General features: G+C 35.3%; 5 protein-coding genes across 6 annotated transcripts; 2 read left to right on the top strand and 3 right to left on the bottom strand.

Annotated features, from left to right (window-relative positions):
• Window positions 1-1,207: 1,207 nt before the first annotated feature.
• On the top strand, window positions 1,208-6,765 carry LOC111498682 (extra-large guanine nucleotide-binding protein 3-like). Its single transcript, XM_023150020.1, has 9 exons — window positions 1,208-1,373; window positions 1,826-2,890; window positions 3,006-3,143; window positions 3,939-4,043; window positions 4,134-4,319; window positions 5,054-5,234; window positions 5,322-5,560; window positions 5,724-5,896; window positions 5,975-6,765. Exons 2-9 carry the CDS (start codon window positions 1,907-1,909, stop codon window positions 6,552-6,554), a joined length of 2,586 nt encoding a protein of 861 aa, XP_023005788.1. The 5' UTR covers window positions 1,208-1,373; window positions 1,826-1,906; the 3' UTR covers window positions 6,555-6,765.
• LOC111498685 (26S proteasome non-ATPase regulatory subunit 13 homolog A) lies at window positions 6,754-10,387 on the bottom strand. Its single transcript, XM_023150023.1, has 6 exons — window positions 10,168-10,387; window positions 8,854-9,300; window positions 8,593-8,673; window positions 8,087-8,283; window positions 7,896-7,995; window positions 6,754-7,248 (listed from the first exon to the last, which is right to left on the bottom strand). The coding sequence occupies exons 1-6, from the start codon at window positions 10,315-10,317 to the stop codon at window positions 7,063-7,065; spliced, it is 1,161 nt and encodes a 386-aa protein (XP_023005791.1). The 5' UTR covers window positions 10,318-10,387; the 3' UTR covers window positions 6,754-7,062.
• A 1,893-nt stretch (window positions 10,388-12,280) lies between these two features.
• On the bottom strand, window positions 12,281-14,151 carry LOC111498687. Of its 2 annotated transcripts, none has more exons than XM_023150025.1 (3): window positions 13,810-14,151; window positions 13,151-13,330; window positions 12,281-12,617 (listed from the first exon to the last, which is right to left on the bottom strand). In XM_023150025.1, the coding sequence occupies exons 1-3, from the start codon at window positions 13,873-13,875 to the stop codon at window positions 12,444-12,446; spliced, it is 420 nt and encodes a 139-aa protein (XP_023005793.1). In that variant the 5' UTR covers window positions 13,876-14,151; the 3' UTR covers window positions 12,281-12,443. The 2 variants fall into 2 exon arrangements, with proteins under 2 accessions (XP_023005793.1, XP_023005794.1); XM_023150026.1 differs by having other exon boundaries at window positions 12,575-12,664.
• Window positions 14,152-17,187: 3,036 nt separating this feature from the next.
• LOC111498686 (secretory carrier-associated membrane protein 4-like) lies at window positions 17,188-21,328 on the top strand. Its single transcript, XM_023150024.1, has 12 exons — window positions 17,188-17,378; window positions 17,999-18,112; window positions 18,204-18,266; window positions 18,562-18,595; window positions 18,690-18,812; window positions 19,649-19,711; window positions 19,805-19,898; window positions 20,086-20,131; window positions 20,232-20,299; window positions 20,484-20,532; window positions 20,790-20,855; window positions 21,106-21,328. The coding sequence occupies exons 1-12, from the start codon at window positions 17,322-17,324 to the stop codon at window positions 21,136-21,138; spliced, it is 810 nt and encodes a 269-aa protein (XP_023005792.1). The 5' UTR covers window positions 17,188-17,321; the 3' UTR covers window positions 21,139-21,328.
• Window positions 21,329-21,741: 413 nt separating this feature from the next.
• On the bottom strand, window positions 21,742-26,193 carry LOC111498683 (CSC1-like protein At1g32090). The gene is made up of 11 exons (XM_023150021.1): window positions 25,599-26,193; window positions 25,188-25,340; window positions 24,941-25,076; window positions 24,726-24,827; window positions 24,521-24,640; window positions 24,330-24,410; window positions 23,902-24,242; window positions 23,558-23,803; window positions 23,142-23,466; window positions 22,752-22,985; window positions 21,742-22,193 (listed from the first exon to the last, which is right to left on the bottom strand). Exons 1-11 carry the CDS (start codon window positions 25,910-25,912, stop codon window positions 21,876-21,878), a joined length of 2,370 nt encoding a protein of 789 aa, XP_023005789.1. The 5' UTR covers window positions 25,913-26,193; the 3' UTR covers window positions 21,742-21,875.
• Window positions 26,194-27,493: the final 1,300 nt, after the last annotated feature.

Raw genomic sequence — 27,493 nt, forward strand, 5'->3', positions numbered from 1 at the left:
TATTTTATTATTATTATTATTATTATTATTATTATTATTAAAGATAATGTTGGATCCTATTAGTTAAAACAATGTTGAGATAAACTTTTGGAAGGCATGAATTTGCCAACTAATAATAATAATAACTAGTTAATACATAATACATTTATTTTAAATATTAAATATTTAATTTTTTTATTTAAAATACAATATATAATAAGTAACGGTTAAAATTAATTTAAATTTGAAGATTAAAATAAGATTTTATTTTATTTTTATCAATATAATAAGATAAATATAATCATCTTAAAACAATATTATATAGGGATAAATATATTAAAAATCCTATTTCTTTATTTATTTATTTAAAAGGTATTTACCAAAATAAATAAAATAAAATGTAATGCAACTAAAAAGACTATTATTATTAAATAGAAGTCAGAAAATAATAATGAAGAATTCAAATTACAATTATGGAGTCAAAGTTAACGATACCGTTACCGTCAAAATGGAGATGATTGCCCACGCTCTTCGAAGCGCTTTGAAACTGCAATTCCATGTTATAAATATCTTGGTCGTGTTCACCTTTGTTGTCACGCGATTGGTAGGCGCGTGGACCAATAGTTCCAAGGACAACCGTCTGTCCCTGTAACCAGTCTCTCTATCTATCACGAACTCAAATTACATTAGAATTAGTGGGACCCACTTATTTATATATATATATATATAATTTTTTTGGATAATTTTTACAAACGGTTGTAATATTAATATCGGTGTTATATTGGTGACTTAACAATTTATAAAAATTAAATTAATGCCAAATATAAATAAAATATTCCATTATACCTTACCAAAAAAAATCAAAACTATCACAATTTTCAAATAAATACTTTTTAAAATCATAATATTTTAATTAATTTAGAGTATTAAACGTTTTTAAATTTTTTATTATGGTAATAAAAAATTAAAATATTTCGATGAGATCATATAAAATAAGGTTTTAATATTATCATTATAAATAAGTTTAAAATTATAATATTTTAATAGTTGAAATTTTTTTAATTCAACCATTTTGGTAATAAAAAATTAAAATACCCCGATGCGATCGCATAATTTTTTTTTTTAATATAATAAATATAAATATAAAGATCTAAATAAAATTTATAATAATTTTAAAAAAAATGTGAATAAATATATTTAATGGGACTGGATTGGTTAAGACAATACCCTCACTTCCGAGTCCTACTCTCTGTATTTGCTTTCTGCTTCGCTTTCACCATTTTTGGGGGTCTTCGTCTTTTCGCTCGTCCATGGTGGTGGATTTTGCAGTCCCTTTTGCCTTTGGGTTCCAAAAGCTCCAACAATCCTTAAAAAGCCGCCTCTCGGCCTCCCTGGTTCGCTCTCATTTTGTCACTTTCTTCATGTTTTTTCTACTTTACTCTCTCTAAAGCTCTACTGTTTGCGCTTCAAAAGGGTTTTTCTCTATCTCTGTTCACAACTTTTGGTATTTATTAGCTTTTGATTCTTGTGGTTTTGTTGAGCGTGTTCTTCTTTTTCTTTTTGTTTGTTTATAATTTATTGTTTGTTTGACTGTGATTTTTCAACTCTTGGATTATAGGGATGCCTTCGTCTACTCTTTTTTTGTAAAATATTGTTCGATTTAGCGGTTTGGGTGTCTTGATTTTGACTGGAAGATAATTAGGGCTTTTGATTTTGAAGTTTTCGTAGTATCTTTTAAGTCAGATTCGAACTAGGAATTGTTAATCCAGGGCTGCTGATGAATGCTTTTGTTTATCTTTGTTGATTGTGAAGATTTTTGACGTTTTGTTTGTGGATGTTGTTGTAGGGAGCTAGATATAGACGAGAGTTCTTCTATCTCGAACGTGTTCATAAGTTCGATTTAGTATTCGTATCGTAAATCTAGTGTATGTCGTCCGAAAACGAAAGAATGGAGGAAGAAAACTGGAGGAAATTGGTGAAGGAGATGCTCCCTCCTGGAGTATCTATCCCGGAAAGTGCTGGTGATTTGGATTACTCCATAGCTATGGAGTATGAAGGTCCACCAGTAATCTATGACGTCCCGAGAGTCGAACCTGTTGATGTGAATCCTCATTCGATTCCAATGGCTGAACCTTTATCTGAATCCCAAAGGTCCATTGCTTGTAATGGTCCTCCGACGATTGAACCGATTCCTTTGCCAGTTTCTCGTATTGTTGGTGTCATGAGTTCCCCTACTCAGAGTCCAAGGGTATCAGGAAGTTCGGAGTCTGTAGTATCCGTCCTGCAAAACCGTGATTTCTCTTCAGCTTCACCTTCTGCCTCCCCAGCTTCGGTTCATAACGTTCCTAGCAATCAACCGAAACAAGTGGTTATCGATGCGAGGAGAGCACCTGTTGTCACTTTTAATACTAGTGTCGATCACTCCCATCGAAAGGAACTTAATGTCGAGAAGCAAGTGTATCCAGAGTACGTCGGAGTTTCAAAAGAGAAGAAGAAAAAGAAAACTCGAGTATGTTATAGGTGTGGGAAAGGAAAGTGGGAAACGAAGGAGTCGTGTTTAGTTTGTGATGCTAAGTATTGCGGTAGCTGTGTCCTTAGAGCCATGGGATCGATGCCTGAAGGGCGTAAATGCGTTACTTGTATCGCTGCTCCTATAGACGAGTCTAAGAGGTCAAAATTGGGCAAGCATTCGAGGGTCTTGTCTCGATTACTTAGTCCTTTAGAAGTCAAGCAGATTATGAAAGCTGAGAAAGAATGTCCTGCTAATCAGCTTCGACCCGAACAGCTGATTGTGAATGGATTACCTCTACGGGCCGAAGAGATGGCCGAATTACTCGGATGCCCTCTTCCTCCACAGAAATTGAAACCTGGTAGATATTGGTACGACAAAGAATCTGGTCTCTGGGGAAAGGTGACTATAACATACCGACGTTAGCTTTCTTCTGATATTTATTGTTTCGCCAAATACACACGCTTTCGTCTCTGCAATGAGAACTTCATGAACTACTTTTGTGCTGATCTGACAGGAAGGAGAAAAACCAGATAGAATCATTTGTTCGAACTTGAGTTTCACCGGGAAGCTTAGCCCCCATGCAAGCAACGGAAACACCGAAGTTTACATCAATGGTCGAGAAATCACTAGACTCGAACTAAGGGTGCTTAAGGTACAACTTTCGGCTTCGTACTTAGATCAATCTAGTGATACCATATATAATGCCTTATTTTCTTACATTCCTTAATCATAGCTTGCTCGCCAAAGGTCTACACTAGTTAAAAATAAGCTTGGAAATGCTCGAGATGTTTTGACTTGTATGTTCTACAGAAACTTTGTTCTGTCTCAAAAAATCGCATGGATTGTAATGTATGAATGGTGTAAGTAATGACCGATCAAGACGTCTTTTTTTGTAACGCCAAGTCTTTTGGAGGTTAGCATTACTTTGTAATATTTCACATATCTTCGAAACGTACCAAAACCTTTCGTAGCTTGTTGGCTATGTGGGGGACTGAGTTGAGACTTGGTAAACACCACGTGTCGTAGATTCGGTCCAATTTTGGTGGAGAGAAGGAAGAACAAAGAACACACATCATTGAAAAGTTGTGTGCGTGTTTTTTTTTTGGTTTTGAAAAATTTATCAAGGAAGAAGAATGTGAGGAACGTTCAACTTGGAGTCGTTAATCAGCTCGAATTATTTATATTGTTTAATTTTTTTTGGAGTTGGTTGGCTGATGGCTTCTCCTACTCTTCTACTGACCGGTATTGCATTATTTTCAGCCTCCTCATCACGTGGATTGCTCGATGAGAGCTCTTGATTTAGTTTAGTTTGCTCATTTGCTATGAAAAGTATCTCCGTGTCTACTTAAAAAACAAAGTTTTCGATTATGAACTCAGTTCCCTTTAGAAGTCTAATGGTTTGTGGATTCGGTTATAACTAGACCTATTCGATGCGATTACTTTTCAGTTGGCAAATGTACAATGCCCACGAGACACACATTTTTGGGTCTACGATGACGGTCGGTACGAGGAAGAAGGTCAGAACAATATCAGAGGAAATATTTGGGAGAAGGTGCACATAGTACTTTTTGAATGAAGTTTAACCTATGTGGAATTGATCCTTTTGATATCGAGAACCTTATATATGCTTCGAATAAGGCAGGCTTCGACACGCTTTGTCTGTGCATTGTTCTCATTGCCCGTGCCACACGGTCAACCACCACCTGGAGTGAGAGAAGAGGCTAGCAATTATACAACAGTTCCCAACTATTTTGAGCAACAAAAAAGGATTCAAAAACTTCTGCTCATCGGGATCGAAGGCTCGGGAACTAGCACCGTCTTTAAGCAGGTACGCTTGTTATCATTATTGCTGTTATTTTGCTTCACCAATGTTTTAATTGGATGTTCAGAACCTTGGACAACTTATATGTACATGTGTTGATAGAGTTGGTTAATCTGTATGCTAGGCCAAGGAATTTCTTTTTTACGAAGGATAAGCGGATTCCGCCGCTGCTAGCAGATATTGTCTTCTTTGAGTTTTCCCTTTCGGGCTTCCCCTTAAAGTTTTTAAAACATGTCTGCTAATGAGAGGTTTCCACACCCTTATAAAAAAATGTTTTGTTCTCCTCTCCAATCGATGTGGGATCTCATAATCCACCCTCCTTCGAGGCCCAGTGTCCTTGCTGGCACTCGTTCCCTTCTCCAAGAGATGTAGGACCCTCCAATCCACTCCCTTCGGGACCTAACGTCCTTGCTGGCACACCACCTCATGTCCACTCCCTTCTGGGCTCAACCTCCTTGCCTCGTGTCCACCCCCCTTCAGGGCTTTGCCTCCTCGCTAGCACATTGTCCTGTGTCTGGCTCTGATACCATTTGTAACAGCTCAAGCCCGGTGTTAGCAGATATTGTCCTCTTTGGACTTTCTCTTTTGAACTTCCTTTCAAGGTTTTAAAACACGTCTGCTAGGGAAAAGTTTTCACATCCTTATAAGGAATATTTCGTTCCTCTTTTCACAATCAGCTCCTTTAAAAAACAATTTAGAAAACTACCATCTTCAATGCTTGTTTTTGTTTTTTTTGGCAGGGAAAATTTTTGTATGGGAACAGATTTAATCAAGAAGAGCTTCAAGATATCAAACTTATGATTCAGAGTAACATGTATAAGTATCTCAGCATCCTGCTTGACGGTCGAGAACGCTTTGAGGAGGAGTTCATAAACCGAAAAAAGGCTCCAAATTCTCGGGGGTATCAAGCTCTCGACACTAGTAAGACTTTCTTCCACCCTTTTCTCATTACACTTCTTATTGAAATGATACAAATGCTTCTCTAATTACAAAGTTTTCTTTTCAAAGATGGAGAGAGGGAGGTTAGCGAATGCATATACTCCATCAACTCGAGGTTAAAACATTTTTCCGATTGGCTTCTCGATATCATCGCTACCGGAGATTTGGATGCATTCTTCCCTGCTGCAACTCGCGAGTATGCTCCATTAGTCGAAGAGCTATGGAAAGATCCTGCGATCCAAGAAACGTACAAGAGAAAAAACGAGCTCCACTTCCTTCCCGATGTTGCCGAGTACTTCTTAAGCAGGGTAATCCTTCGCTTGCTCATCAATTTCTTCATCATTATACTTGATTTTCTGAACCAGAATGTTTGTATTGGAAATAACATCATCTGCCATCATCTATCTTAGCTTTGGCTTAGGAATGATTGAATTGTTGGGAGAAAATGCTTAGAATTTGTGATTGTTTCAGGCTGTTGAGGTGTCGAGCAATGAATACGAACCTTCCGATCGAGATATCCTCTACGCAGAAGGGGTGACACAAGGGAATGGATTGGCTTTCATGGAATTTTCACTTGACGATCGGAGTCCAATGTCTGAGACCTACATTGATAATCTCGAAGCTCCACCCCCGCCCCTTACTCGGTAATATATGCTCCCATTCTACTCCCTGAAAGTGTTTCCAAATTTGTAGCCACTTAAATTTGTATTCTATTGTTACAGATACCAACTTATAAGGGTAAGTGCAAAGGGGATGAATGAAGGGTGCAAGTGGGTAGAGATGTTCGAAGACGTTCGAGTCGTTGTCTTCTGCGTTGCTCTCAGTGATTTCGATCAGATGTCTCTTGCTGCCGAAGGTAGTGGCAGCGGGAACCTATTACAAAACAAGATGATGCAAAGCAAGGAGCTCTTTGAGACAATGGTCCGACACCCTTGCTTCAAAGATACCCCATTTGTTTTGATACTCAACAAGTATGACCTCTTCGAAGAGAAAGTAAACCGGGTATTGTTGAATGTTTGTGAATGGTTTAACGATTTTAGCCCCGTTCAACCACTGCACAACAACCAGTCACTCAGTCATCAAGCGTACTACTACGTAGCCATGAAATTCAAAGACCTTTATCAATCCATCACTGGTCGTAAGCTTTTTGTATGGCAAGCTCGAGCGAGGGACCGAGTGACTATCGACGAAGCATTCAAGTATATAAGAGAAGTTGTCAAGTGGGACGACGAGAAAGAAGAGAACTACTTTGGACCTGAGGATTCCTTCTATAGCACAGGTGAGCTCATCTCCATTTGTTAGACAACAATGATGGACAGAGATTTCTTGTACTAGTTTCATAAATAGTGTCAAAAGTGAAGCTCACTTTCCTCTTACCTCTCCTTGGATCGAATAAGGTTGTTCTTGCCATTTTTTGAAGTTTAGATATCTTCTCATGCCATATAGCAAGCCTGCAGCCCTATGTTCTTCATACTTTAAAGTTTCGTTATAAGAAAATTGATTAGCATTCAGCTCAGTAAAACTCAATTGTATGCAATAAAAGTAACAAATACAGAAGTATAATATCCAATCTTAAGTCTGTTCTCTACTCCTCCAATTCATGCTCACTTTTAAAACTAACTAGACTGAAGTAGAGGCTTCTGCTTCCTAAAAAATAGTTCAAGAAAGCAGTAGGTAAGATGAAAAGACAGCTTGAAAACCAACCAGCACATGAACATTATAGAAAGGATCAGTTGGTCCCTGGCTTTTGTTTTGTCCCTCTCCCCTTCTTTCTCCTTTGCTAAGTTGTTTCGATATGAAATGAAGAGGATTATGATGCGACTAGATCGGGGGTCTCGGCCTCAACTGAAAGCAAAGTCGAATGTACTTTATCCACCCAGTTGTCTAGCCGGTCTCGAAGGGATTTGATCTGTTGAATGCCCAGAACTCTAGGTTGCACCCAGGAAACATGTACTGTCCCCTCGACTTGATCGATTATACCTTCTATAAGGTGGACCTGCAAATAAAAAACATTCAGTTTTTCTTTCATTGGTCTTCTAATAAAAATGGTATAATCATCAACTACTGACATTGGTAAACGACCTAATAGCAATAAGTCCTGTTTGAAGAGGCTCATATACGCATCAAAATTTACAAGTTAAGAAAAGGAATTCATCAGAAAAGGTCAGATCTGTAGTTGCACCTCATAGCATTCACCACACAGAAATACAAAGCTTAATGCTCCCTTTCAGCATTGTCAAGTGAATGAATGGTTGGTCTTTTTTTTTTTATTATTCAACTGCCTAGAAAGTTATGATAAAATAGTTTATTTCAACAAAACGAGCTTTCTTTTCATTCATCCAACTTGCTGATTTTTCTACATATTTAATCTAGAAAGAATTTGGCAACTTGAACATAGCTTGGTCGGATTAAAGCATATACCCTCAATATACCCTCAAATAAAAGATCGTAAATTCGAATTCAGCCCGTATGTTAAAAACTAATCTAAAACAAACTTTTATGCCTTCCAAAATAATCTCACTGCTGCTTTTCCTTTAGTGCATCAAAATTTCTCTTGGCCAACTTATTTTAATTTCAAGTGACCAAGTTAGTGGACAGATTTGAACCAATTCTTCGGAGAAAATAACTACAAGGGATACTTACAGAGAGGCTCTTCATTAGTAGATGCTCCACATCCTCTATAGAAAGTTTTGTCCTTTCTGCTATAACCTTCAATGGAATAGTCCGATCTTCAGATGGCCGGCTGCAACAAAACCAAATTAGCACAAAAATGATATAGAAAAATCAAGATATTGGGCAGATAACCAGCAGACAAAGGAGCAAAGCTTGCATGCCTGAAGATAATTTCCATAAGGCAGAGAATGTTGATTTTCTCCAATAGTTTCTTCTCATTCTCAACTAAAGCTGGTTGAGCCCTTAAAGCTGCATTATGCACTTGACACAATTCTTGATAGCGAACTAAATCACCCGCATTGAATGCCTGAAGTATGTAGTACAGCCACTCTACCTTTGTGCCCAACAGACTTTTGATCTGAACAACAAGAAGTTACACACACATATCAGGTTTGAAGTCCAAAATAAATAGAGGCATGAAAAGATTTAAGTATTGGCAACAATATTCACACAAAGATAGCAATGGTAAGGATTGCAGGATGATAACCATGTTATAAATACAAAGGCCATTGTACTCGTCCTCACACTAAATTATTTGTTAAAAAAAACAGTGATATTTTAGTTTACTCCACCTCAAGGAGAAAAGATCAACATAAACGCTTGAAGGCAATGCAAAATATGATATAAAGAGAGCAGAATAATAATGAACTACGGTGCAAATTCTCACAATAGGATGTGCAAGAAGCTCCCCAAAGTTGTAGATGTTATCTCCCAGAAGTGCAGAAAGAGACAAATCAAAGGCCAAATCCTACAAGGAAACAACAGGCAATAATTTAAATAACGAAATAAAAACATGAGTCAAGTATGGATAGAGGATAAGAACCCATCAAGCGTTGGATATTATGATCTGAGCCAGTATCATGTTTGAAAGGGAAAAAAGGTTATAAAAAGATAATGAACTGTATACAACGAAAACTATTCATCATACCAATTTAAAAGAGTCTGACAGTGACTCCACTGAAGTATATGCCAGATAAAGAAGAGCACTTTTATAGAACTCAGCAAACTCTTGGCGAAACTTATAAAACTGAGATGAAACCCAGTAATAGCTAGCATAGACAGATGGATCAATGTCGGTCATGCTGTCAAGAGTGCTCTTTCCATCCTCCAAAAGTTTCTTGCACTCTTTTCGGTCACCTTGCTCAAGCTTAAAAATAGATATTTGCATCTTAATATAGAGGATGGGCTCCTCTATGCGCTGCTCTTTAGTGCTCCTTAGCTTCTCGATTATCCCTTCAAGATAACTAATAGCAGCTTCTTTCTCTGCATATTGCCGAGAAACAATCACTGCAAAATGTGCAAGCTTGAGAAGATTGATTTTGGTCTCAAAATCAGTGATGAAGTTGTGATACAACTGAATCAGTGCATCACCAGCCTGAACATTAAAACACAAAAAAATATTAATTGAATATGGGGTTTCTGCATAAAGAAAGGTAGATAAATCATGAAATCTTGGTAAAATTCAACTGAATATTCAAATATACAAGGATTCACCAGATAAAACATACATTCGCTGGCTCAAAATAATTTAAAACTATTTCAGCTCTAAAGCAATACCCATTGAATACAACAATTATCCTCTCCTTAGTCTCAACATCCAAAGATCGTATTCTTTAAGAAAAAGGAGAGCAAGTCAGTCAAAGTCAAGAATTAACAAAGACCCCAGTTCATGCTTACTATCTACCAAAATGCTTAAGTTGTTCATGGTAGGCTAAGGCAACTTTGATCTTTCGATGAAAGCCTCAACACTTCTCTATCACATACACCTAACATGCAGGTTATGAACAAGAAATGTAAAGAAAATTACATGGCAAAGATTGGGAGACAATTTCTTGCTCTACTTTAGTCTAACAAAAACTTATTCTCGATCCATTCTTTACAAATGAGTAAAGTCGTAACGCTCCAACTAAGAAATGCCCCACATTCTGTCGATCATTCTAACTTATACGCTCCAACAACCGAAATGTGGGGGGTACTAACATGTCAACTACTCTGAATCCAAATTTCAGTAAGCTAAAAGAACCGCTTTAGCAAAAATCCCAACTCCACGATCTTCTCCGAAAGAACCCTAAATTTCCATTCATTTCGCCATCAATAACTCAATCTTAACATTTGCAGACTCAAAACCCTAACAGCATCCATCAAGAAACCAAAGCATCTAAAAGCTGAAATACTAACACAAACTCATGAAATTAAAATGTTAAAATATCCATTAAAAACGTAGTAAGTTAAAGAAACCGACCTGGAAGACGGTCAGGGCGACAAATTGCTCAAGCTTGAGTGTGAGCTGATGCCAAAGCTTCTTCTGGTACAGATCTGCGAGCGAATTGTACCATTCGGAGAGTTCAGGATGCGAGTTACGAAGCGAATCGAGGTACTGTAAAGCGGCCATGGCTGCTATTCCGGCTATGGATTCTGGAAGGGAAAAAACGAGAGCTCCGATTTATAAAACTTGTGCCTCTTCCTCCTTATTTCTTGTTCTCAAAGAAAAGAACGGAAAATCGGAGGAGAGCTTTTAGAGGGGCTTTACGGTAAATTCGCATGGTCACACATGTAATCGGGTTGAAAATGACCCGACCCGATTCAATGTTGGTCGGATCGGGTTGACAATATCACATTTATACCTTCTCAACTTTAGAAGATTTTATTATTATTATTATTATTAAACTAAATTAATAAAAATATCACACAAAATAAATTTTTTAAATAAATATTTAAAACTATTGTATACATTAAATGATATCATATGATAGAGTGGTTTCAAATTGTTACGATCCATGCACAGGATTCGGAATTCGAATTCGGTATCTAATGACCCCGACATTCCATAGTCACGTTACCTACTCATCGTTTCTTAAAAGTGAAGATTATTCACACATACCAACACGAGTCCTTCCAGTATATGTTTTGTCCTCAGTCACTTAATCTATTGCTCCAAACAAAACACTCAAACATGGAATTCTATGATCGAGCCACCGAAAATAAAAGTGCACCATACCGGTACCCATCAGATTTCAAATCTGAATTTTAATTTTAAGCATGTATCGTTACACAAATGAAACGGATTATCTCGTGGTCAAGCGAACGTATATATATTCTAAGATCTCGTATTTAAACCTATTGTTTTGATCACTCCCCCTCAACTTTTTGGTCAAAATTATAATATTTTAATCCATAGAACAATTCCCTTTTTCATATTAAAAGCAAAATCAAACCAACTTATTTTAAAAAATTAAACAAATAAATATTTTGCATTCATATTTTTTAATAATAAACTAAAATTTGAAAATTTGAAAATTTGAAAATTTTATTTTATCTTTAACAAAAATGAAATTCGTACCTAAATGATGAGAAAATAAATAAAAAAATTACAGAAAAGAAAATATATATTTTATCTATTTATTGAAGACAGATTATTTATTAATTTATTTACTTATTTTTATAGTACAGAAATAAATGTTTTAGTTGAGGAGAGGTATGTGTACATACAATTATTTCCCACTTTTCTTTAAGAAGAGGTTTTCTTATTATTATAATAGTAATAAATTATTAAAAACTACTTAATATTGAAATTTAATTTTTAGAAATGACGTTGGTTAAGGTGTACTTACTCGCTAGTAAAGTGAATTATTCGACTTTTATGGAGGCATGTTGTGTACTAGTAGATTGGTTAACCGTAATCGAATTGTTTTATTTATTTCTCCTTATTCATACCTATAAGACTGGAGAGCAATATAAGTTGCAACTTTGTTCAATCGCCCGGATCTTACAACTTTGTTGACATTGGTGTTTTTGGTAAATAGGCCTGGTCACTACAGCTCCTTTCGTGAGGAGACACCCTTCTCTCGAATCTATCACGTAGCCATGTGTTGGCACTTATACTTAACCAATAACCCCGAACATTCTTCCTTGGGTTTTGAGATCTTAGATGTAATAGCCCGATGACACTGCTGGTAGATATTATCCGTTTTGGTCCATTACGTAATGTCGTCATCCTCAGTTTTAAAATGCGTCTCCTAGAGAGAGGTTTTCACACCCTTGTAAGAAATTTTTTGTTTCACTCTCCAACCAATGTGAGATCCCACAATCCACCAGTCTAATGTCCTCACTGGCACATCACTCGGTGCTTGTCTCTAATACTATTTGTAACAGCCCGAGACCACCGCTAATAAATATTATCCGTTTTGGTTCGTTACGTAACACTGTTAGCCTCACGATTCTATAACGCGTCTACTAGGGAGAGGTTTCCACACCCTTACAAGGAATGCTTCGTTCCTCTCTCCAACCGATGTGGGATTTCATACTTGATATCGAAATAGTACCTAAACGACAAAACTAATAGAGATAACACGAAGTTGAAGATTTGAAGGCTAAACTTTTCATATAATTTATATAAACACTCACCTGTGACATGTGACATGGTATTGTACATGGAAAAACAACAATGAGATGGGGTACAAACTTTGAAAAATATTGTATAGGCAAGTCTAGATTCCATATGAGAAGTAATTAGTTGAGCTATATCCCGGATTCCTCGAGTAGGTTTAGGATGTTATGTTCAGGAGCACTCATTGATGGTAAGATTGTTCGTGTTACCCGTGGTCTAGTCTCACCGATTTCGGGTTCTTTCATGACAGGCATATCTGGCATTCTTCGAAGACTCGATACTCGTTCCTTCCATATTCTTCCGTCCTAGAGGTCAAGGAGTTCAAAATCAGATCTCAATACATATCACAAACCTACAACTTTCACTAATAAGTTTGGAAAATCAACAAGGAAGCCAGAGGTTGGAAAATACACCGCTAGCGGATATTGTCCTCTTTTGAGTTTTACTTATGTGCTTCCCCTCAAGGTTTTAAAATTTGTATGTAGGAGAGGTTTCCACACCCTTATAAGAAATGTTTTGTTCCCCTCTCCAACCAAGGTGGGATCTCACAATCCACCCCTCTTGAGATCCCAGCGTCCTCGCTAGCACACCACCTGATGGCTGGCTCTGATACCATTTGTAACCGCCCAAGCTCACCACTAGCACATAGTCCTCTTTCGATTTCCCTTATATGCTTCCCCTCAAGGTTTTAAAATGCAACTACTAAGGAGAGGTTTCCACATCCTTATAAGAAATGTTTCATTCCCCTCTCCAACCGACATGGGATCTCACAATATAATCAATCAAATAGGTATTAAGCCGAACAAAATCGTATAAGAAGATCGAGTCTGCAGCTTACATTCAGAATAGACGGTTCAGGCAACGGGCACTGAATTGGCCTGTCGTTGTCGAGAGGCTCGATCGGGTGTTCAACAGGCTTGAACTCCACAGCCACTTCAATTCCATGAGAAGCAGCAGCAGCAGTGGTATCACTAACACCAGTACTTTCTGGGATTGAAGGCAGTCCTTCTCTTCCATCCTGCATCAAAATTACCCTAAATATCCTACTAAAAGTTCAACAAATCCACAAAAGTAAAGAAAAACAATGACCCAGATGGTAATTTCCCGAGTAGAACAGGACAAGTAAAAGATCAAGTATGAAAAGATCTCAGAAACAGCCATGGAATCGATTCTTTTTTAAAAAAATAGACCAAAATCAGCACTAGATTCGAGTTTCATATGACCTAAGTCAAAGAATTCTACAAAAATGGCGGGTACAGATTCCAATTCATTAAAAGTCAACCAATCTAGCAGCCATGAACAACCAAGAATTGGTATACACTTTAAACGTTTAGACAAGAAACAGCACATCAAGAGAACAGAACAAGTTCAGATTCTTCAGAAACAGAAAGAACAATCAATCATCAAACCCATAGCTTCAATTCCTTAAAATCCCCCAAAAAAAGCGACCAATTCATAGCAATATTCATATTCAAATAAAGAGAAGAAGCAACTTACAAGTGCACTTTGAGCTCGTCGATGCCCTGTTCTACTAGAAGAAAACCTTGAAAATATGCCCACCATCTGTTCGACAAAATGCCAAAACAAAAATTACTCACAAAAACGAAATAGGTATTGAAATCTCTGTCTCAGAGTCTCTAATTCCCTTTAAAATAGTGCAGCAGCAGAGGCCATGGACAAATACGAGAGTCCAAAAATTTTCAAACCCAGTAAGGATCGGATCACGACCAATCCAATCCAACAGAGAAACAGAAGTCGCTTTCTCTCTCTTCAATTCAAGAGAGAGAACAAGAAGATGAACTTATAGCTGCGGTTTGGATGATGAAAACTGTGCGTAGCGCTTTACTTGACGAATGGGGCTTTTGATTCTTTTTCTTTTATGCGAAGTAAAATTGAAGCGATCAAAATTAATAATGAAAATGATAAAAGCTGTGAAGAATATGGAAATGTCGGTTTGAAACAGAAAATAACCATAAATAAATAAATTAATTAATTAATTATTGCATTAAAATTTTTATCTTAACCTAATTTTTTTTACTTTTAAATGTTTAAATTTACCCTTATATCTCATTGAATCTTAAAATTATTTTTTTATTGATTTAAGGTTAATTTTACAATAAAAAGATAAAACATATATATATATATATATTTACGTAATATTTTTTTTAAATATCATATTATATCTTTTTTTAATAGAAATTATTATTATATCAAACTGAAATAAAAATAAACATCAAAGTAATCATAAACCCTAATTTTAATATTTATTGAAAATAGTCTAAATTATAGAATTAAAATAAATAGAGAATATTTGTTTTTTTTTTTTAAATGGGAGAATAAAAAATATTTATCCGTGTAATTTTTTAATATAAAATATGTCAGAATTGTAACCTTCGACCTTAAGGTAAGAATGTGTTGTACTCACTTTAATCAATGCTCCGACATTTATTATTTATTTTTTTCATTAAATATTTGTTAAATTCTTTTTTTTTTCTTTTAAATTTAATAAATAATGCGGTGTAAAATTAATTATTTAAAAATAATAATAAGTGTCTTATCATATTTGAAATAATTTGAGATAAGGTGGATGATGAGATTGGCATATTTACTAAAAATATTGTTTGTTTAATATTTCAATTTAGTTAAATAAATGATAAAATATTTTATAAAAAAAATATTAAATTAACTCTAATGAAAAAAGGGTGTAAATTTAAAGCTCGAGTTAGTAAAAAATGATTACGGTTTTTATTGATTTTTTATAGGGTAAGGATGAAAGATGGCTGAACCAGATTTGGATCGGGATTGCACCAACCTCAAGAACATTGAGCAAGACTATTTAAAGTGGGGCCCACCATGGTCTCGAGCTCTAGCTCGAGTTTATTTTATTCTCTCCTCATTTGGTGGTCGAAGTATTTTTGTTTTGCTTTCTGTATGTTCTAATATATTTAGGGCATTTTTGCTTTATTCTACCTTTTTTTTGTTTCTTCTATTAGACTCGTACCTAGGTATGTATTGTCAACTTTTTTAAATTTAATAATTGATTTAGATACGTGCGGTAATTATTACCTATATTTAATTTCTCTAATTCACTAAAAAGAGAGAAAGTTTACAAAATTCACAAATTTCAATGAAATCGCGTTAGACACATTAAGTTTAATATATATTTGATATGACCATAAAATATCTTTTCTAGTTCAACGATGTGTGTGGGTAATATTTGAACCCAATTGATGGACCGTCGTAGAATTTGAACTCAAATAAGTTAACTAATTTTACCAATCGGAAACTCGTAAGTTAAAAAAAAACATGTCAATACGAGCATAGTTCAACTGGTTAAAACGTATACTCACTTGATCGATAGGTCAAACGTTCGAATTCTCCTATCTAATATGTTGTGAATTTAAATAACTAAATATATATATCCTACTACACTCAAAATTGAAAAGGGACTTATTAGATAAAAAAAAAATGTTTAAAATCTATTAAATATATTATTTTCTATGTTTTAGTAACTTATTTGACACAGAATAAAAAAAAATTAAACATTTATTAAACATTTTTTTTAATCTCGATTAAATAAACATGCAAACTTTTGAGGATATTCATTAACAAAAATATAATATAATAATTAAAAAATGTAAATTAAAATATTTTTTTTTCCTTAAAAAAATCACGACTAAACAAACATAATTAAAGAGTCGAGATGCAATTTTAAGGATATTCTTAACAAAAATATAATATAATATTAAAAAAAGTAATTTAAAAAATGCAAATTAAAAAATATATATATATATATATATATAAAACAATGTGTAGCTGAGATTGTGGCGTGGTTGATAGCGAGATGGAGCTGGGGGGACGAAAAATATAATCTCCGTTTAACTACGAAAGAAACCTCTCTACCTCCTCCTCCATTTATACAGGTTTTCACGATTAAATTATATTTTAAAATATCAACCAAACGAAACATAAATGAACGAAAAAATTCAAATACTAAAAATCAAAATTATAGACCAAACCAAAAAATATATACAAATGGAAAGATTTATTTAAACCAAGACGTTTGGTCTCATTGAATGCATGTCTACTTAAATGCTGGAAGATGACATGTTTTTTGTAATTATTAATTCGAAAAAATAGTGACATTTTATAGTAACGGTCTTAGCCTAAATTAATTTTTCAACAAATTTAAATAACGCTTCTAACTCGTAAAATTACCATAACGTCCTTGAAAGATTACAGGTTCAAATTTTCACTTTATCATCGAATTTCGAGACAATAATTGATGTATTTTTTTTAATTATTAAAAGAGACGAGGCTAAAATATAATATTTAAAAAGTTGAGGGACTTAAAAATAAACCAATGGGTAAAAATGAGAATATTGAGACAAAAGTTTAAGAAGCTCTTTTGGAAGTGTTACAAAGTTCAAATTCAAAATTTTAAATTTGAATAAATTTGAATTGATAAATAATATATATATTAAATAATAATAATGATATAAATTAAAAATTTTAAATTTGAATAGTTTGAATTGATAAATAATATATATATCAAATAATAATAATAATATAAATTAAAAAAATTTAATTTGAATAAGCTTGAGTTGATAAATAATATATATATCAAATAATAATAATAATAATTAATATAAATTTAAAAATTTAAATTTGAATAAGTTTGAATTGATAAATAATATATATATTAAATAATAATAATATAAATTAAAAAATTTAAATTTGAATAAGCTTGAGTTGATAAATAATATATATAATAATAAGAATAAGTTTGAAATTGATAAATAATATATATATTAAATAGTAATAATAATAATAATATAAATTCAAAAAAGAAATTGGCCAAAATTTCCAAGCCAGATCCCGCGGAGCGCTGATAATAAAAAGGCGGAACAAAAATTAAAACCTCCATTCGACTCTTCCACTGCCACCCGTCGCATTCTGGCATTTATCTCTTCTCCATTTCCTTGATTTTTGGGATCTGAAAAATCGCCATGAATCGCCACAACGATCCCAATCCATTCGATGAAGAAGAGGTCAATCCATTCTCGGTAAGTTTCTATTTCTGTCGTGGCTAAATCTCAGCTCATATAGATCTATGTGCACTGTTTCTCGTTTTTGTTTCATGTTTTACGCGATTTTTATTCGGCTAATGTCGAGATCGGGGGGTTTTTCTATTTTTGAGGTTTGGGAGGGTGGAGGGTGAGGGATGGTTGTTGGATTGTTCTTTTATCTGGATCTGAGGGAGATCTTTCTAAATTTGGAGGAATATTGTTAGTTTATGGCTGCGGAGAAATATCGTGGAGGAATTGTGGGAGTGGTGTGGAACAGGTGAAGAATTGAGTAGAAATTCGTGTTTGAAATTTGAATAATAATAAAAGTAGACATACGGAACTAGTAGTTGTGTTGGAGTACGGATGGAGGCGATTTTCATTATCTAGGATTGGAAACGAGCGTCATTACAATCTGATTTTCGTGTTTGTGTGGGATTGTTCGTTGAATATAAATAAACTGAAAGCAACGTTCTGTTGATTATTGAAAATACTCTACTGATTGACGTACTTTTTACTGACCTGTAACATCTGATATCTGTAAAATTAAGCAAGCTGATTCTTAGGAGGATTGAAATGGTAATAATATCATCTGTCGCTACTGGTTTTGACCTTTGCAGAAAGGTGGTTCTGCTCCTGGATCAAAGTTTCGAATCCCACAAGTGGTGTCGGAAACTCTGGGCTTTGGCCAGAAGCATGATGCAACTGTGGACATACCACTGGATAGGATGAATGTAATTAATATCGTACTCTGTTTTTTCTTGCTTAGAGTCTTTTTTGTCTGGAAGAAGCTTGTAAATGTAATGTTACATTTGGTTTGTGTAGGATCCGAAGACGAAGGAGCGAGAGCTTGCTGCTTGGGAAGCAGAACTTAGTAGGAAAGAAAAGGTTGTTCTATGATATACATAATTTTGTGTTTGCGTGAGAATGGTGTACTACAGCTTGGTCCATAACTTGGCAATATATAAATACATTTTTTGTAATTGTTCACCTATCTATTTCTTTATGCAAGTTGATTTTGTTTTCTTTGATTTTCATCCGCACACTAAATTTATTCCACAGCTAGTTCTTATTTGATATATATATTTTTATCAGCCGCCCAATAACAAGACTACAACAAAATATGATATTTTGTTATTGTGTAGTGGTTACCTAACTGTCGTCATGCTTCTTTTTTTACCAGGAAATTAAAAAGAGGGAAGAAGCTGTTTCTAAAGGTGATTCAAAAATGCTACAAGCAATGACATTGAATGTTGTTTACTTTTGTTTCTATGAAGCTATTGGGTCTATAACTTTTTCTATGTTTTACAGCTGGTGTCCCTGCTGATGATAGAAACTGGCCTCCATTTTTTCCCATTATTCACCATGATATAGCTAATGAAATACCAGTACATGCTCAGAAGTTACAGTACTTGGCCTTTGCTAGCTGGCTAGGTATGCAGAGTTAATTATCTCAATTCATCATCACATCTCATCTTATTAATTATTTTTTGTACTAATGGAAGGAAAGTAGTCTTTTTTTTTTTTTTTAAATGGGGTTTTTTAATTATTATTTATTTATGCTTTGTATTTGAGATGGTAATTGCCATAAATGCCCTTTACAAGCTGTGATAACCGTATCATCATTTGGTCAATTTCCTTATCATTACCAAATCTAGCCACCTATTTGAGATGGTAATGTATGTTGACTATAGAGACTCATTTCCATGCTTTAGTGTTAGCCTTGTCTTCAATGACTTCCGTGTCATGCCACACTTTATATTTGGCAGGCCACTCCCAATCTAACGCGCACTTGTGCACCTTGCACCTCATGCAACTAAGTGGTGTACATTTTTTTTAACAGCCCAATATTTTTTCCTTGTTACTTTCAAAACTGCTCTTTTCAGGTTTTCTTTTCCCATTGCCGCTTGTTATCATGGGCAAACTACCCCCCCCCCCCCCCCCCCCCCCCCCCCCCCCCCCCCCCCCCCCCCCCCCCCCCCCCCCCCCCCCCCCCCCCCCCCCCCCCCCCCCCCCCCCCCCCCCCCCCCCCCCCCCCCNCCCCCCCCCCCCCCTCTCCCCCTCTCTTTTCTGTTATCGTATAAACTTTATATCCAAATATTTAGTTTAAACATTCTTGAAAGAGTGGCTTTTCTATGTGTATATGATGTTCTTCACCTCACTCTAGTTCTTGCTTCAGTTAGCACTTCATTGTTGACAATTTCTTAAGCATATGTCATGCAACATAGTTATTTTTAAGTTTACATTTTTATCCTTCGCTACTTTTGCAGGTATAGTGTGGTGTTTGGTCTTCAACGTCGTTGCTATAACTGTCAATTGGATAAGAGGCGGGGGTAATTACTTTACTACCAATTTTGTTTTTTATGCAATGGTTTTTACTTTAAGCTGCAACTAGTTTTTATTTTTATTGTTATCACAACTTGCAGGAGTCGTAATCTTTTTCCTCGCTGTAATATATTCCATACTTGGGATTCCTCTTTCATATGTCCTGTGGTACAGGCCTCTATACCGTGCTATGAGGTGAGAGTGAATAATCTTTATATCTCCTTTATTCGCTCGTTGTCATTGGGTTAAGAGGCTTCTTTTGTTATATTATTGTTTAATAACCTAAGATGCTATTTTTATATTTGCTCGTCGTCTTTGTACGCATAGACAATTTGCTGAATGCTGATGGTATTTTGCGTTGCCCATTGTATTTAACTTGCAGGACGGATAGTGCCTTGAAGTTTGGTTGGTTCTTCATGTTCTACTTGGTATGAATAGTAAACACTATCTTTCTTTCTCAAGATAAAGATCTTTTATATCCTTTATTTTATTTAGTAGTCAATTAACTGAGTCTCCACCACCGTACAGTTACATATCTTATTTTGCATTTTTGCTGCCATTGCGCCTCCGGTTGTGTTTCACGGGCAGTCATTGACGTAAGTTTATTGCTGATTAATTTCATTTTTAAGCTTCTAATATGCTTCAACTTCATAATGTTCATGAAATGAATTCTCATTCTACTGCCTACAAAAGTAGTAGCCCCTTTTATTATTTTTGTTGCGCCTTATTGCGTCTCCATACTGCTTGCATTGTGCTAAATATATGTCCAAATATTTTCAGGGGCATCTTAGCAGCAATTGACGTCTTCTCTGCGCATGTCTTGGTTGGGGTAAGTTTTGAATAGATAAGAACATACAACTACAAATTTCTTTATCTAAAAAGAGAATTAGAATGGTGAACATACAAATTGGGGTGTGCATATTTTTAACGCCTATGCTCTTTAAACTGCTGTACCAATAGAATCATTATTTTAACATTGTATATGACTTCAATATGATGGAAAATTAGATTCCTATTATCTATTATTATTAACGCTTATTCTATTCCCAAGTTTGACTAACATTAAATTCCTATTATATCTTGCAGATATTCTACTTAATTGGATTTGGCTTTTTCTGCTTGGAATCGCTTCTTAGTTTGTGGGTCCTTCAGGTTAGAACACGAGCATCTTTATTATAATTCTAAACCAAATTTCAAACTCAAAATCAAGCTTTTTCCCAAAATTTGCTTGGTTTTAATGATTTAGAGTTTAACTGTTCCCAACTCAATATAATTGGATTAATATGCCATGCATCATCTTTTGTATTACAGTTCCAAGCAACGATTTAAACCTTCTTCATCTTTTTTGCTGTTTGATAGGATTCTCTGTATCTTACTAGTTTTTCCCTCTCTTTTTTGGCAGAAAATCTATTTGTACTTTAGGGGAAACAAGTGACTTGAGTGAGGAGATTACGCCACGGTTGCGACGTCGCACCAGTTAAATTTTCAGGTTATCATTTCTTGTGATGGTGATTGTATTTTAGGATGTTGGTGATTTTTTTAAATGAGCTGAGAGTGAGAGATGTGGATTCTAAAGTTGATACTGATGATGTGATATAAATATATAGTTTTGTGCGAATTTGTTAATTGTATTTTAGCATATGCTCGTTCTTATGATGTGCAAAATTATCTAATTTAAGCTGTCACATTATTAGAAAAATAGCCTTTAACTTAGATCTTAGATTTTAATTGTATTTTAATTCTTAGATCTAAAGTGCAATTTATATTGAATAAAATCTAACAATTAATACTTAAAAATAAGCTAAATATAAATTAATTAAATCTTAAGAATAAAATAAAATATATTACTAATCAAATATTTAAGGTATATTCATATTAATTATTATAATATATTCTAATAAAAACAACCAAAAACTCAAATTACTAAGAAAACAACTTAACCCATCACATAAAAGAACTATAACTTCACAACTCGTCGTTCCAAAGGGAGAACGAATCCATACCCTTTCGATGGTCAGTCTCATCGATCAAAGACAAAGAATCGAAACTACACAAACATTCATTGAGAAGATGAGAAATAATTACAATTAATCAAAGATAAACATAAAAGTTTAGTTAAAGCAATTAGGTAAGAGGATCATAACTATATTGATTTATTTTTGTGTTCTAAGGCTAAGGATCATAAGTATAGGCATAATGATGTGATGGATGTGAAGAATATACAAAATGAGGAGAGGACTGTGGATGATAAATATAATGAGGTGGGGACTGAGTATGATGAAGATCATCCACTCTGTGTGGTGGTGAAGGAGAGCTCAGTTCACTCACTGAACTGTCATCATGAACTGGAGATTTTTGTTTCTCTACCTTAACCTCTGCTAACTCTTCTTCCTCAAAAGACCTGAAAATGGGATGCAAGTATGCATCCGCTAAGAATGCTTTTACGTCGGGTTCCGTGCTCTTCTCCAGTGTATCTCTATCCATCGCTTCCTAAAAAAGAAAAAAAACAATGGACGATAAAGACTTTTGGAAGAATGGTAATGATTACTTGTTATAAACGCACTCTCAAACTGTAACATCTTAAACCCACCTCTAGCAAATATTGTCCTCTTTGGACTGTCCTTTCGAGCTTTCCCTCAAGGTTTTGAAAACGCGTATACTAAGGAGAGGTTTCCACACCCTTACCATATAAGGAATGTTTCATTCCCCTCTCCAACCGATGTGAATCTCACAATCCACCCTCTTTGGAGGCCCAGCGTCCTCGCTAGCACACCGCTCGGTGTCTAGCTCTCATACCATGTAATGACCCAAACCCACCGCTAGCAGATATCGTCATCTTCGGACTTTCCCTCAAGGTTTTTAAAATATGTCGGCTAGGGAAAGATTTTCACATCCTTATAAAAAATGATTCGTTCTCCTCCCCAACCAACGTGAGATCTCGCACAAACTTTCAATTTGAGTAATATAATTAACCTCTTAACATAAGTATCAAATACATGTTGGTTAAGATCCTTTTCAGCAACTAGATTTAAAGTATGTAGACTTTACCTCGAGAGGGTATTTACGAAATGCGGGTTCGAACCGGTTCTTGCAGTACTTGTGGAAGAATAACGTCAATATCGGTAAGGCGACAAGCAGCGGAGTTGAATTGGCAGCCTTTTTTGTACTGAGCAAACCCAATAGAAGTAGTTGAGATATCAACAAGCTTGCTATGATGCGGCTGTGGACATGAGGCCAGAAGGCACCAACACTTTCATATTGCTGATTATATACATTGATGATCTGCACAAATTAATCCACATTTACGATATATGATTCAGTAAGAGGATCACGTAAATCCCCGCAAGTCAACCATGTTCTTTTTCGATCACAACAATGAAATACTACGTAATATGTAACGAATAGTCATATAATCGAACCAAATGCCGGGTGACAAACCTGATGGCGGTAAACCAAGTATGCAAATGCGAAGAAGACGAGTATAAACGGGAGAAGAATCGGGGTGACCACAGCATAGACAATTCCCAGTAAGAAGTACAGTTGTAAGCTCGGTAAAGTTTCGGGGAATTCAACACTTCCTGGGTCCATTGCCTTCTCTCTATCTCTATCAGTTTTCACTATAAACAGATTCTTGAGATGAAAGATGACCAGCGGTTTCAACCGAAGAATCTCGCTCGCTATTCCAGCCCACCCATCAACCATTATATATGTAATAAAGAATGTAGCCTTCATCGGTATGGAAACTCCAATCGTTCGGGGAATTCTGCGAATCGATTCGACGAGAAACACGTCAATTATGCATAATTAGAAGAATATGATTGAAGGATCATTGAATGTAGGGTGTGAAGCATTACTGGGTAGGAGATTGGTGAATGAAGGAATCCAGTTGCTCAAAAGCTGTACCAGTCACAATACTTCCCAAGAACACATTCACCAGCATGAAATAATAGTACTTAGCCGCGGCCCTTCGTTCGAGCATCGAAACCGCTACATGTCCCTCAATTTTCGACATGATCATTAGAACTGTTGGAAGTATATATAGAAAGATTTTGAGAGCCAAACCAGGAAGGAAACCCTGTAAAAATGACTTGACAAACTTCCTGTACAACATAACCATTCAATTCAAACAATCAATCTTTGAATATTTCACATTAGGAAGTAGTAATCAAATGGAACATGATCAAGGAAGTTGACTTACAATTCTATCACCGGCCTTAGGAACGGGGCAACTCGTTCGAGACCTTCCAGATTGGCTAGTGATTGTACGAAAGCAATTGGTATCATGTAGAAGAACACGAGAGCGAAAACCGACAAGGATATGATTAGTTTTCTGATGCTTAGAGAAACAAATGGTATCGCAAGGTTCTTCCAGTAAACATCACGAGGTTCCGGAGCCCAATTCGACAGCCATAACGTGGGATTCTTACTCTGTTGAGTCTGTGCACAAACTGCGGCGCCCCAACGAGTATTAAACGAAACGAAAGCAACTGGTAATATTTCTTTTGAATCTTTGATAATTTTCTGTCTCTCCAATGCCATCTAACACATGGGGATTCACAAACAAAAATGTAAGGAATTCAGTTCTTAAAATGTTGGAAAACTATTGAATCTGCTTTCGTGACTTACTCTAGCATCGAGATCCCTAATTTGTTGTTTGTAGTATTCGATAGAATCGACTCTGCTACCACAAAGTCCGAAGCATCCTACCTGAAAAAAGAGTTCAAATGGTCAAAACTCGGCCATAACAACGTGCTTATAGGTTTGCAGTCGATGTGATTCACTGAGAAGTAAAAGATCAAATTCAAGTCGATCGATACCTTTCTAGTCGGTCTCTTGTCGGGATGTCTTTCAAACTTAAGTAGATTGTAGTCCAACCAATTCTGGAACCTTGCTCTTTTTTTTGCTAGCTTAGCAAACTTGTTGGCATTATATATGGCCTAAAAACAAGAAATGGCTTAAAAAACAAATGTCCGATAGAGAAACCGTGCACGGGACGCTGGGAATCATGTCCAGTTTGCTTACCTGATGAGAAAGATAATGTTCGGGATGATTTTTATGAAAGAACTGATCGATGGTATCTGAGGTCGAGCGACCAGAAACATGTGGCACGTTCCTAACCAACACCTGCAAAAGATTTAGGTAGACTTTTGATTGAAATAGGAATCTCTAATTCAAGTTCGTGACATGTTCCACAAGATTCAAAGAACGAATATCAAGCAATAAAGCTATTCACTCACGGTGAATTGCTCGGCACGTCTGCGTTGAGATGCCAAGAAATTCATTCTCATTTGTGCTACGTTGTCGTATTCTTTGTAAAGCATGAAACAAATCCACAGGGTGAACAAATACTCCAATCCTATATGAACAAAAAACCTGAAACTCAAACGTAACAAATGTAATGATACTATCTAATCTGCATTCTCGAACACGAATATAGATAGTAAAGCTCAGGATTCGTCGTTCATGATGACAAGACAAGCTCACCTTATAGATTCGGGACTAACATTCGATATCGATAGCTTATCAATGTCACTTACAACCAATTCTTTCCTCAAGAAGAACAGTGTTCCACTAGACACATTGACTGGGATAAGAACAACAAGAGCAACAATGGCGATTGGGAAGAATATCTTCAACCTGCGATTAAGCATAGATAAGGAAAATCCTTAAGAATTTTCACTTGATGGCTTATAAAAGCAAAATCATCATGAACAGCAAATAAACGCATACGAATAGCCAAAATTCCCAAACAGTAATGATTCACAATGCAAAATACTGCTCAAATTCAAAATCAAAATCAAAATCAAGCCAAGAACAATAACAGAGAGAAAGAACACTAAGAGAATCATCTACAAAAATTCACAAGAAATCAGCAAAAAGAGGCAAACTACAAACCCGAGAGTGTAAATTCTGAGAAAAACAGCAGAATCAAACCCAGCGTGACTAATAATTTCAGCCTCACTCATCTTCAAAGCCGCAGGCATCCAGTTCAAGAAAGTGAGATAAGTCAAAATGTTGAGATTAACATATTTCCCGACGAAATTCCTCGAGCCTCGCGGGCTATTTCGGCCGCCATCGATGTACCATTTTGGAAAATAAACTCTGTCGTTAATCGGTTGAATTCGCAAGAGAGCAAAAGCAAGAAGAAACACAAAAGCAGTGATGATATTGATTAACGCAGAAACTCCAATATCACCGAGAGTCGCCATGGGAGGTCTGAGAAGCTTTTAGATAGAGAGAGAGAGAAGTAAATGGATGAAGAAGAAGAAAGGAATAATGGAGGAATTTGTTGAGGTTCTTGATGAAATGGATAATCAACGGAAGGATTGGAGTGTGAAAAGGAATTTTTGGATTGTGGGTTTTGATTATTGACTTCATCAATGCGCCATTTCATTTCTATTAGTTTCAGTGCATGTGCACTGAGAGGAGAGAGAGAGAGAGAGAAAGACAGATGAGAGAGAAATACAGAGGAGAGAGAAAGAAGTGGCTCTGGCTTTTTCTCTCTAAAAGTGGGAATTTTTTTTATTAAATTGGCTTTTTTTCTTTTTTTTTTTAATGGAAATTATTAAATACAAAAGGAAAGTTTTGAGAGTTTAGGGCCTATAAAAATTTGTTATTTCGAAATTATAAAAAAAATTATATTTAAATAAAATTTTATTAGGTGATTTGTATTTTTGGTAATTAAGTGAGCTAATTTTACACATTACGAACATTAGGGTAATGTTTTTCTATCTAGTTTTTCGGGTATAGTTGTAACATTCCTGTTACATTAATGATTACCCGAAAGTTTATACGTCATCTAAGTAAAAGAATTGGGACCACAAATGAGTGTAATTTTAAGAATAAGATGACTAAGAAAAAGTTCTCTATTTATAATCAAATAGATTACAAGGATATGAAAATAGTAATAAACGAAAATAACAATAAATGGAAAATACCTATGGTAAATGTCTTATAATAAAATATCAAATATGATATATATGGTAAACTATAATTTATTATTAAATATCCTTAACACTAAAAAAAAGTAAGTTACTGCATATACCAACAAGATGTATCTTCCTTTCTTTGTTGGCTCAGTCATAGGAACTAAGTTGTGGTTTAATTTGAGCAATTATATGTTGGGTAAGAAGAAAACATGTTGGAATGACTCGTATTGGTTTGTAATGATAGTTTTCACTATTGAAAACAAGGAGTAACATGACCATGTCGTAGGGGATGCAGAGAAATGTCAGAGTCATTAAGTGTTGAATATAGACTCCGAATCTTGAGCGTGGGTCGTTATAGTTTAACACAAACATAAAGTTATAAATGAGTTTCATGTTTAAGTGTTAATCAAAACAACCGACTTGAAGATGAAAGCAGAAGATAAGTAATTGAGAATTTATTATTTATTCTCACACAAATTCAAGCATTTGTGTAGCTAAAATGTACCCGAATTAAATAGAGACTAATCTCACAAAGTAAAATAGTAACGATTGCGTAATATCAATTTATCGGCCTCGTCATCGAAAGCGTAATCGAGCCGATCAATAATTCTACGGAAGGTCAGGTCCCATCCAGGCTATATAACTCGAAAATCGGGATCGGGACTTGGATGGTGAGCAAAAACAATTGATCAAGAAGTTGGTCAACTTTTGCATGAAAGAAGGGAATAAATGTAAACGAAATACATGAATGAATCAAGACTACATCAAAATAAGAGTAATACTGATAATAAAATAACTAATAAATATTTAAAACAATTAAATACTAACAGGCGTGGGTGTGGAAGGAAGAATAAAGCTAAA

Source organism: Cucurbita maxima, unplaced genomic scaffold (assembly GCF_002738345.1).
Source record: "Cucurbita maxima cultivar Rimu unplaced genomic scaffold, Cmax_1.0 Cma_Scf00025, whole genome shotgun sequence".
NCBI lineage: Eukaryota > Viridiplantae > Streptophyta > Magnoliopsida > Cucurbitales > Cucurbitaceae > Cucurbita > Cucurbita maxima.